Genomic DNA, 12851 nt, shown 5'->3' on the forward strand with positions numbered 1-12851 from the left:
CACATTGCCCAAGGTAAGTGTGATGATTTCATCCAAGGCATTTTCTTAAGACTTGATGATCTTTGAAGGTAAATACAATTTTTAGCTTGTTGATTTTTAAGCATTCACCTTTATTATCTATTCCTTTATGAAAACTGTACTTTTTGAGATATTCTGTCTACAAAAGCATACTCAAGGTCACTGTGAAGTGCTACTACAGGTTAAACAGCAACAACAACAATCTTCTGAAGGCTATTTAAAACCTTAAAGGCCTTTTGAGATTGTTTAAACATGCATGGCAGGTAATACTTTCACAGAAGATGCCATTCGTTTTGGGATAATTCATATCATCTTTCAAGGTGTGACAAATGCGAATGTTTCCACCTTCCATTTTCTGCGAATTGAAAATTAATTTGTCTGAAGGCGCTATGTGCCTTAGACTTTAATCCAACGTTTATGGTTACTTGAAAAATATGCAAAGAACATCCATGTAGTTGAACTCAGATAGTTAGTTCAATGTCATAACATTTCATAGACATCGAACAGATCCATCCAAGTCTATCCAATAAACCTACAGAAAATGATAAGGCTTGGCTGAGATAAACGAACCACTTACATATACTGTACATGAGAACAACCAAACTGTCACGAAATACACATGCTTTGAACTCAATTTAAAATTGCCTTTGCATTAGTGATTTGATAAAAGCAATAGGCTATTTTTATGCATTTTAGTTTTAAATGCTAGTTTTCACATCGGCTATTTGTACTGTAGGGCATAATGAGTTGTGCATCAATATAGGCTACTTTATAATAACTGAGTTCTGTATAATAACTGTTTAATATGGATAGTTCGTAGTAGGCTACAAAGCAGTAGAAAAAGAGACGATGATCAAACAGGGCTATTTAGACAATGCAGCGTTGATCTCAATGTTAGGCTAAATGTGTGTGTGTGCGCGCAAATTTGAGAGCGAGAGACAGAGACAGAGACAGAGAGAGAGAGAGAGAGAGAGAGAGAGAGAGAGAGAGAGAGAGCAAGAGCGAGAGCGAACAGCATTTTCAATGGGGGAGAATTTGATAGTTTAACTCGTGCAGGCGTCTGAAGAAAGAGACGTTTGGCTGGACATGACTGTTGAATAATTTCAAACATCAGAGGAGGTGCATGTCACGTAGAAAGATACCTGACCATATGGGCGTGTAGCTGTGTACTCATACTTAAATAGGATGCGATTGACAGTTGGCTGCGTGTCTTTCTTGTTTCTTGCAACTTCTTATTTCTCTGCAGCTAAACCACGATTATCGATGAGTCATCATCAAAGTTTAATCAAACGCTCAGGCAACTTCCTTGGACTTTTAAAAGCATTCACCCAGCACTAGAACATCTGGATCCACGAAAGCATACTGACAAGGTAAGTGAGGTTATTCTAAATGGTTTCAATATGTTAATTAGGTTACCAGCCTTCACTCGATTCGATTTAATGACATTAAATCATTGATATTTCAATCAAAACTAGAGAGGGTACAATTTCTGGGGAAAGGGTGTGCTTGCTTGCATCGGTTGCACAGGGGTCCGTATTTCTGTATATTTTATATAAAAATGCATACTTATTATTTATAAAGATTACATAGATTTAAAAGCATATATTTGTTGCTGCTCATTTACAACTCAAAATACGAGTGAAGTGTAGAATGAAATAGATGTCTTCTCATTTCCCCTGCAAGAGGCAGCCTCATAGCTGAATCAAAACGAATAAATTTGGCAGAGCGGTGTAAAAATTGACCTAATCTCTATGATTTAAACGTCCTTTTAAGTTTTCCCTTCTCGTGATATTTTCAGGCATTTAGCCTACTCATTGCATTCATTCATTAATAAAGAACCCCCTTTGAAGATTATTCTACGGCGTTACCCGGCAGTAAAAGATGGAATCGCGATTCAAACAGTACCATCTGCTAACTGAAAATATGCCCCCAAAACGTAAATAAGCTTGACATTCATTTAGTGGAAAATCGCTCATTTATAAAAAGCTCACTGGTACGAATGTTCTGCCAAAGGTAGTCACGCGTGTTTTCGTGTCGTTAGTGACGTAGTGACGTTAGTAACGTCAGTGACTGTGGCTAGCAAATTAGCCACCGTTAGCTTCACTTTTCGCCACAAAAACTTAACTTCAGCCTAAACCATGCAACGGAACGTAAATTCCAATAGAAGCAACTCAATCGCTACCAAGACGAAACTTTTGACACCTACGTTGTCTATGTAGGCCAAATATTGACTGAGTTTTAGGGGGGCAAAAAGAAATAAAAATAATAATAACTAGAAAAGGCTGTTCCTGCGAAACAGCAGTGAGAATGCTGAAAACCTGAATGGGGATAGCTGACCATGCTAAAAAAGCTGAAAATAGTGAAAATTTTGTAGAAAGTTATAAGCTGAAGCTTCAAAGCAACCGAAACTGTACTTGAGGCCTTTTGCGGGCATTTATGGGAGTGGGAGCACTTGATGGTCTCTTCAAAAATCGCCTGATATCCATGGCTAATTAATCCATTCCGTAAACGGCGTTTACGTGCGTTTAGCCACCACTATATCCGTGCTCACAGTACCGGTCCTAGCACATCCCCCCCCCCCCCCCGGGCCTCCCCCAAACGCAACACGGAGATATGACGTGGCGCCCTCTGCTGGTTGTGCGGGAGGGTTCATTAATGGATGTCGCCCCCCTCTCCATGCCGCCCCAGGCGGCTGCCTATGTAGCCTGTAGGAAAGACCGTGTAAATGCCTTTACACTGCTCACATCCATCCCTCACATCCATCCCTCACAACCAGCCCTCACAACCATCCCTCACATCCATCCCTCACAACCATCCCTCACATCCATCCCTCACAACCATCCCTCACAACCATCCCTCACATCCATCCCTCACAACCATCCCTCACAACCATCCCTCACATCCATCCCTCACAACCATCCCTCACATCCATCCCTCACAACCATCCCTCACATCCATCCCTCACATCCATCCCTCACATCCATCCCTCACAACCAGCCCTCACAACCATCCCTCACATCCATCCCTCACAACCATCCCTCACATCCATCCCTCACAACCATCCCTCACAACCATCCCTCACATCCATCCCTCACAACCATCCCTCACAACCATCCCTCACATCCATCCCTCACAACCATCCCTCACATCCATCCCTCACAACCATCCCTCACAACCATCCCTCACAACCATCCCTCACAACCATCCCTCACATCCATCCCTCACAACCATCCCTCACATCCATCCCTCACAACCATCCCTCACATCCATCCCTCACATCCATCCCTCACAACCATCCCTCACAACCATCCCTCACATCCATCCCTCACAACCATCCCTCACAACCATCCCTCACATCCATCCCTCACAACCATCCCTCACATCCATCCCTCACAACCATCCCTCACAACCATCCCTCACAACCATCCCTCACAACCATCCCTCACATCCATCCCTCACAACCATCCCTCACATCCATCCCTCACAACCATCCCTCACATCCATCCCTCACATCCATCCCTCACAACCATCCCTCACAACCATCCCTCACAACCATCCCTCACATCCATCCCTCACAACCATCCCTCACAACCATCCCTCACATCCATCCCTCACAACCATCCCTCACAACCATCCCTCACAACCATCCCTCACATCCATCCCTCACAACCATCCCTCACATCCATCCCTCACAACCATCCCTCACATCCATCCCTCACATCCATCCCTCACAACCATCCCTCACAACCATCCCTCACAACCATCCCTCACATCCATCCCTCACAACCATCCCTCACAACCATCCCTCACATCCATCCCTCACAACCATCCCTCACATCCATCCCTCACATCCATCCCTCACAACCATCCCTCACAACCATCCCTCACAACCATCCCTCACATCCATCCCTCACAACCATCCCTCACAACCATCCCTCACATCCATCCCTCACAACCATCCCTCACATCCATCCCTCACATCCATCCCTCACATCCATCCCTCACAACCATCCCTCCAGCCCCCAGAGACTCAACCATGCATTCATCTATGTTGACCACTCATGCTGCTCATTCTTATTTTTATATATATTTTATTTTATATTTAAATTGTTTTATTCTTAGATTGTTTAGTTCTTAGGAATAGTTAAACTCCTGTACCTTTACTTAATTTAAGATTTGTATATGTTTAGTGTTTGCACCTCCCTGCCACAGTAAATTCCGTGTTTGTATAACATACATGGCAAATAAACCGAATTCTGATTCTGATCTCCTACCTCCCGCCATGCCCACGGGCCACTTACAAGCTCTGCCTCATTTTCATTTTCATGTTGACAATACAACTTGAAATCCTTTTTGTTACGGTATTTATTGAGTTGGGGACGTATAGGATTGTAGTGCATCTCTGGCTTGCTGACATGTAACACATAAGTAAAATGGAGCAAGAGAGAGAGAGAGAGACGGAAAGAGAAACAAGACAAGAAAGAGGGGGAAAGAGAGAAATACTTAAAACAGGGTGTCATAGAAAGGGGTTGGACACATCCATTGAATTCAATATGAAAAAAGGAGTCATTTGGAACTTGTAATAATTTTTCCTTGGTTTCAGATGGGTGTGACCGTTGATGACATTGCGTTCCGCTCCAACATCCCAGCTGCGGCAGATCTAACCGTGGCCGTAGTGTACGCTGTGTTTGGTAAGTGAGCTCTTCAGAGATCAACACCACACACAAACAGCCACAGCCAGGGAGATGACCGTGGGATATGCACATGGGAACCCGTGGCAGTGATGTCGGTATGGTATGGATTTCCTGTCCCTCACCTAAACCTTTCCTGCTTCAGCTTAACCATATCCACAAACAGCATGATGCCAGACAGGACACGTTGAGAATTGCTAATGTGTGTGTGGGTTTGACATTTCTGTGTATGCCTTTGGGGGAACATCAAAGCAGAACAAGCACGCCCACCGCAGGTGCAAAACACCTCTTTGTGAAATACTTTCGATAGAAACACATGCAACCTCACACACGTACACACACAAACACATTCTTAGCCTGGGTACGTGTGCGTGTCTCATCTGTGTGAGCACTAGTAGAAGACACTGTGGGGCTCCTGTCCATGAGTTCTGCGTCAGGGACCCAATCCTGACCAAATCCTGACTAGATTAGCTCTCCATCCAAGCCTTTGAACTAAAGCATGTTGATATGTAACACAGGCCAGCACCACATTCTGATGAAGGAAGCAGGAAAAAACTGCCACACTTCTTTTCCCCCAGGTGCAACAGTACGATAACGCTCGAATGCAGCGAGTCGTACGTGAAAGAGTACGTGTGCCGCAAGATACAAAGGGGGATAAAAAGCATTTAGCGTGGATTTTAGCAGTTCACGAGAGTCCCCAAGCTTTCCCATAGATGACAAATTAAGTTTCTTCCTTCCTTGAATGCGTATTCCACAAAATGTCTTCATAGGTTATCTGACAGTGGAGTAGGCAAGGTTGGTTTGGCTACTGTGACCATTGTGTCTGTGGACAGATGTGCACCGCTAAGCCTTTAGAAATGGTTTTCTGATCTACTGTGTCAAAGTAAGCGTGGATACTGTGATATTGCCCAGCTCACCAGATCAAAGGAAATACCATCACATGTGGATCCTAGTTTTTCTACAGTCGCCGGTCAATGTGTTCATGACTCCCTTACCTTCGTGCAGTTGCATCTGCAGTTAGAGGAAATGTGCTGTGAAGTGGACCTCAAAGTTAAAGAACATTGATACTGAATCCCTGTTACCTCACCAAGACTATTGAAAAAAGACCGGAACGTCAACCATGGATTGATTTATATGGCGATAGAAAACCGGAAAAGAAATGCAACCAGTGGGGGTGGGGGAAAAAATTGATTCGATTCGAATCATGATTCAGTCTTCTAGAGATTCATATTGATTCACAAATGTATATATTTTTTTTTGTTGTAAAAATAAATCATTTTTTATATATATTTTTTTTTTATAAAAATGAGTTTACTAAACTGCAAAAAAAACTATACATTTCAAGGTTGTGATGCATTGGGATTTTTTTCTTAAACACTTAACTGCCTATCACAGTCAAATAGAAACAAGTAACACTAAAGTATGGAGTTAGATTAGTTTCATAATTCACAAACAAACATATCACGATTCACAAATGTATTTCATGATTCACAAATAAATGTAATGCGATTCACAAATGTATTTCGTGATTCACAAATGTAACGCGATTCACAAATAAATGATCCCATTACATTTGTTTGCAACCTGACAAACACGAGTTACAAATCGGAGAACACGAGTTACAAATCGGAGAACACGAGTTACAAATTTTTGGAACTTTCCTGACGCGCTTAGATTCACAAAAAAAAACATTTTCTTGAGTGGATCTTTATGTTACCGGTGGTTTATGGGGTAATGTTCCAAGTTGGTTTTGTATTCAAACCAGCCAGAAAGACCTCCCATGAGAACCTGTGTTAACAGGGCCTGTGCATGTCTCCTTGCAGGAATCTGTTCTCTGCTCGGCAACAGCATGCTGCTCTACGTCTCCTACAAGAAGAAACACCTGCTGAAGCCTGCAGAGTTTTTCATCGTTAACCTGGCCGTCAGCGATATGGGCCTTACCCTGTCCCTCTACCCCATGGCTATCACCTCCAGCTTCTACCACAGGTACCTCACGCGATTGGACCTTAATCTCTGTAGATCAGGGGCACGGGAGATTGATAGCGTTGCGAAGGCCTTGATATGAAACGTTTTCATTGCTTCGCCGTGATCAGCAGAGGTGGGGGCGTGGACTAGACTTCAACTCCCTTCTTATCACGGTTTAATTAACTAGATGATTGGATGTATGTCAGAGATGTGTTTGCAGCAGTTCCATGTGGCTGACTTTCTCTTACAGACTTACTTCCTGTCTTTTTTGCCTAATTTTCAGTCAGGTTTTCTCTCTCTCCCGCCTCCTCTCAGATGGCTGTTTGGGAAGACAGTGTGTTTGATCTACGCTTTCTGCGGCGTGCTGTTTGGGATCTGCAGTCTGACCACTCTCACTTTGCTGAGCATGGTGTGTTTTGTGAAAGTATGCTGTCCCCACTACGGTAAGTCTTCAAAGAGCTTTGGCCCAGTCTTGTCTGTGGAAATGACACAGGATTCTAAAGTAGACCCTCTTAAGTGGTTGATTGTTGATTTATTGATGGAGGCAAATCAAAAGGACAAGATAATCCCCCTGTGACTTAACAAACAGCAGATGCGCTTTGATGACTGACAAGCTTACTTGTCCCTGCTCTATTAGGGCCACTTGTGATGTTGGTTTTAGCAGTGCAGTAAAATGTTATATTCAGCAGCGATCTCTCCAAAAATGGAGATCCGCCTGTAGCACAGAATAGGTAGGCATACAGTGTGAATCGTAGTATACACAATACATACATTTTCAGTGAATACCTTTACCAGCGAACACATATCTCTCAGTGATTGTCACGTTTCTCTCGAGGAAGGAGTAATTCCAAAGCATTTCTTCTTTCAGAGGTGCTCTAATGCAATTCCCTTATGTTTACGTTTATTTGTTATTTGGGAAGGTACAATACACATGAATTAATGAGCACTTGGGTCCACCATGTACATGTGCCAGATACAGCCATACAGGCTAATTAGCATCTGCAGTCCCTAGCAGGTTCATAAATAAATTAATGTTCAGAATCAGAATCAGAATACGGTTTATTCGCCATGTATGTTATACAAACACGGAATTTACTGTGGCAGGGAGGTGCAAAACACTAAACATATACAGATCTTAAATTAAGTAAGAGTACAAAAGTTCAACTATTTCTAAGAACTAAACAATCTAAGAATACAACAATTTAAATATAAAATAAAATATATATAAAAATAAGAATAGAATGAGCAGCGTGAATGGTCAACATGTTCATTAATAAATCTCATCGGCAGTTCTCTAAAAAGCAATGGCACGTGTCACACATATTTGATGTATTCACAACAATGTGTCCATCACGATCAACTCTTTAAACCTGACATGTAATCGTTTGTGATCTGTCAAGGTAACCGGTTTAACCCAGTTCACGGCCGCCTGCTGGTAGCCTGTGCCTGGGTCTATGCCCTGTTCTTCGCCTGCTCCCCTCTGGCCCGCTGGGGCGCGTACGGACCCGAGCCCTACGGTACCGCCTGCTGCATCGACTGGCATGTGTCCAACCGGCAGTACATGGCTCGCTCCTACACGCTGGCGCTCTTTGTCTTCTGCTACATTCTGCCCTGCTGTGTCATTGTGGCGTCCTACACTGGCATCCTGGTCACAGTGCGAGCATCCCAGAAGGCCTTAGAGCAGCATGTATCCAGGCGAACGCACGTGAGCAACCTCCAGACCATCATTGTGAAGGTAAGACGGTACGGGTCAGGCCGAGAGGGAATGTAACTCCTTCTCATGTTTTTAGGCACATTGCAAATGCAATCTGAAGCACATCATGTGTATACTCATTGAGGAGGGAAGGGAGGAGGGAAAGATGAAAGAATATGGGGTTAGAGACTGTGGAGAACCACCACTTAACCCCAACCATAACACTGACAGATGAGATATAGATTTGAGTACAGATTTAAACACTCTCACCATGTCATTCCCAATGACAAAACAGGACGTTTGTTCCCAAAACAGGAAGTTTGTTCCAGAGGAGAGGAGATCGTGAGAGAAAGCCCTGTGCCGTGCCATTTTCTGTTTACATTTAGGAGCGACAAAATGTCTGGAGTCCTGAGATCGATTGCAATGACCTTGTGGGCTTATAGCCTGTGTGAGATCAGAGCAAACCAAACGTATCCCCTCTCTTGCTCTCCCGTTCTCTCTTTCCCTCACCCACTCTTTCATACAGTGCTGTATTTGTTTTGTTACCACAACCAATATCCAAAACCTATAGATTTTATTCTGAATTCAAATCCCTGTTTCAAAATGCCTCATGAAGTGCTACTGGGCCAGCTTTAATCATGACAAAGTATGTTACTTGTTTTCATGTCATTAGTAAATCTACCACTCTCTCTCTTGTTATTTCACTGTCTTTTGCCTGTCCTTCTTTTGGTCTTCATAATGGTGTGTAAACCCCCCCCCCCCCCACACACACACACCACCACCACCACACACACACAAACATCTCAGACTAATTGCATTTCTCTGAATTCAAAACCCAGTTTCCAAACCTCTCATAGACAGCCACGGGGATTACTACAATGAAGTATGTCACCTGTGTCAGTAGAATGAATCCACATCTCTCCCTCTGTCGTTCCTCTGTGTCTCCTGGCCCGTCCAGTATGCTCATCCTCATCACCATGTGTGCTCGTAGACATCTGCTCTCCTGGGCCAACACACCTCCCATCAAACAGGAGCACACCTCCCCCTGGGCCGTGACCACTGGGATTATTATTGGCACTCATCCCGAACGGTTCTAACTCCTTCCCCACCGCATAAGTCTTGAGGAGGAGCTCAGGGGTCAGAATAAATGAATTTCTCTGAAAACAAAGTGAGTGAATGAAGATGGTGCTAGAGGATAATCTAATGGCTATCCAAATGAGAGGGGGAGGCAGGAATATCAAAGTCTCCCTTAGAGACAGGAGATCTGGGCAGAGCTTCTCTCTTTCACACTCTCTCTCTCTGAGAGATTGGCAATGACCTCAATAGATCTCCTCCCAGTGATGGAGCTTCTCATTAGCAGGAATTGGCTCTCGTCTCCAGAATACATTGTGATGGATGAGGAGCCAGGAGCCAGAACTGCTTGGCGGTCATCGTCCCTTCTACATGGCTTTCAGGATCCCCCCCCCCCCCCCCTTCCAATCCATTTGAAGATGCTTTGCCTGCAACATACCTTTTTCTCACTGTTGGATCAATTGACAGGCAAAAGCCCCTGTGGTATGGCCTCACCTCACTCAATACTAAAAGTACCTCAATGTTTTCTTTCAATCATTTAAAATAGCCCGTTATGGTTGGGCTTGGCTCACGTTGAGAGTTTAAGTGCAGTTGAGCAGTTGAAAGCAGTTAGAACACTGAGGCAGATCTGGTTGTCAGTGATTACTGATGGGTACTGTAACAACATTTCTTCCCTCTCCTCCTGGTGCCCCCCCCCCCCCCCCCCAGCTCAGCGTGGCCGTGTGCATCGGCTTCTTTGCCGCGTGGAGCCCCTACGCCGTCGTGTCCATGTGGGCAGCGTTTGGCCACATCGAGAACATCCCGCCCCTGGCGTTCGCCATCCCCGCCATGTTTGCCAAGTCCTCCACCATCTACAACCCCATCATCTACCTCTTGCTCAGACCCCACTTCCGCCGGGTGATGTGCAGGGACCTGGGGAGTCTCCGGCGGGCCTGCATGCAGCGCTGCTTTTGCTCCCAGGGGCCCGAGAGGGTGTGCCCCTCCAAGCCTGTGGCGCGCCTCAGCCTCCGGACACTGGGCCTTCGCACGGGCCAGTCTTGCTCCGCCGACTCCTCCGCCCACGCTGCCCTGGCTGGCTCGAAAGGCTGCTGCAGGCCCTGCAACAAGTGCGCCGACGCTTTCGAGTGCTTCAGGCACTACCCCAGGGTGTGCTGCGGCGCCAGCCCGCCGGGGAACGTCATCCCCCTCCAGGACCAGACGGCCCTGGACAGCCCCCGGCCTCCAAGGCAGGCCGGGAAGAAACCACTGCAGCGAGACTGTCACAAGAAGTCGCTGTGCGCCACTATGCGTGGCAAAAGGACTTCTGAGATCGACAAACTCCAGATCAATTTGGAGATGGTGCCGGGACATGCCAAGATAGCTTGGCCTTAGTAATGTTATACATTCGCTTTTTTATTTCTATTTTTGACATCACTGAAAGCATTTTGAAAATATTTTTCACAGTGTAATATTTATTATATTCATTCCAGATATGTATTTATTTATAATGTATACAACCAGTGACTCATTACTGGAAATGACTTAGTAAAACCTGAGCTTCACCTCAGGGAATCCCAGGGTCTAGAGCCAGTGTGGAACCATGCAGACACAAACACACAGACATTCTCAGCCTTCTTTTGACAGGGTGGGGAGTCAGGCTGTGACACATACGTAACTCCTCGTCAGGTCACATGGGACAACTCTGGGCCAATCGCTATAGCAATATCAATTGTTGAAGATGACAGTTGAACAGCAACTCCCTTGAAGCACTGTAATCCCAATTCAATCATTGTTTAAAAGTTGTTGGTGAAAAGGTACAGGCTAGTATATAGACAGTATATAGACACTAAATAGTATATACTATAAAGGGGATGGTTTAATGCTACAGGATAGAAATACAAGGTTGTGCACATTTGTACGGAATACCAGACAGGGTTGGGTCCAAGCGCAGAGCGCAGATTTAATTAGAATGGTCAGACAGGAAATGATCGGTACACGGGTAGACAGGGCAATACAGGTGATCCAAAACGGAGAATATGAAAACTAGCCAAGGTCAAGAACAGAACACAGATTTTAACAAGGCTCGGACTGAACTAGAAACAAGATCAAAACTTTGCACCGGACAAAACACAAACAGACATTTAAATACTAAAACCCTAAATGAGACACAGGTGCAGCTGATTGTCCTAATATTCTGGGGATGCCGAGCGCAACAGCCAATGACCAGCTGCAGAAGTCTCTGGCGTTACAACATTATGGAATAATGAGTTGGTTCAAGATCAAGACGTTGGAGTAAAAACAGACAGAGTTATTACCAAAGTACTCGTCAAAAAAATGTAGATACTGAATGCTTTTTTCCAATTTTCTCCAGAGCTATAAAACACAACAATAAGTAGACTGTATAAATGGGCAACACAGAGAGATCGGGGTAAATACCAAATTCTAACTGTAGCAGCTGTACTGTAGATAGTTGAGATCTAAGAGGTGGAGGAAATTGATTTCTGTTGTCTGGTATTATTGACTTGTGAACTGTTCTGTAAATGAAACACTGTAAAATATGCATGGCATATATCAATGATCATCATTGGCATGGGTTGTTCCTTGTCACTTTAAACACATCTTAACTTGTGTATCAGGCCGGTCTCTGAAAGCGAGTCATTCTGTCTCCATAGATGATCTTAACTGATCTTGTAGTTTTGCTGCCACACCGGATATTTGTATTGAAATCTGTTGTTTCAATAATTCATGTAATTACAGGCTTTCTGTTTGGGTACTTAATGATGTGAAATGGATCGTTTGTGTTAGTGAAGCAAACAAAGCTTCCTAATCACACTGAATATATTGGGCACTGACATGAACACGTTCTGAAAATCTGATAGGAAATGCTAATTGTTGGAATGAAACACTTTCATCCACATTGGCATTCCCTATCTGATCATAAATTATTCCCACCCTGCCGTGATTCATTTTCCTGTGTTTTGAAACCGGATTAATAAAGCCACGAGGACTAGGTTCTGATACCGATGTTGGTTTTAAGATGATGCTAATGCTAACATGAAACAGGAATCAGTGTCTTTAAAAATGTATGCCTGGTATCTCTCTGATATTTCCTGAATCTTTACAACATGCAATTAAAATAATCTTTTTCAACGCCCGTTATGGATTTAGATAGATATGAAGAACAGTGTAAATGTTTTGGGGTGGACACCGTAGAGATGTTGCTGATGCAGGGACTTGCATCAAAGATTCAACTCAGGGATGTTTCCACTCTATGCTCACATTTAAAGGGGAAAAAGACTGAAATCCTAAAGAAAAAGAATACCCCCCCCCCCCTGATAAAAAAATGCAGTTATTTTCAGTTCTAACCGATTCACTCGACATTTCAAAACTATTCAAGCACAATTGTCTGTCCTGTTACTCCAACTACTAAAGTG

At 44.1% G+C, this 12851-nt stretch overlaps 1 protein-coding gene across 1 annotated transcript; it reads left to right on the forward strand.

The window, feature by feature from the left end:
- Positions 1–1024: 1024 nt before the first annotated feature.
- On the forward strand, positions 1025–11736 carry LOC134036760 (opsin-5-like). Its single transcript, XM_062481837.1, has 7 exons — positions 1025–1137; positions 1265–1388; positions 4622–4709; positions 6533–6695; positions 6990–7117; positions 8075–8409; positions 10147–11736. Exons 3-7 carry the CDS (start codon positions 4622–4624, stop codon positions 10807–10809), a joined length of 1377 nt encoding a protein of 458 aa, XP_062337821.1. The 5' UTR covers positions 1025–1137; positions 1265–1388; the 3' UTR covers positions 10810–11736.
- Positions 11737–12851: the final 1115 nt, after the last annotated feature.

This window comes from Osmerus eperlanus, chromosome 16 (assembly GCF_963692335.1).
Source record: "Osmerus eperlanus chromosome 16, fOsmEpe2.1, whole genome shotgun sequence".
Taxonomy (NCBI): domain Eukaryota; kingdom Metazoa; phylum Chordata; class Actinopteri; order Osmeriformes; family Osmeridae; genus Osmerus; species Osmerus eperlanus.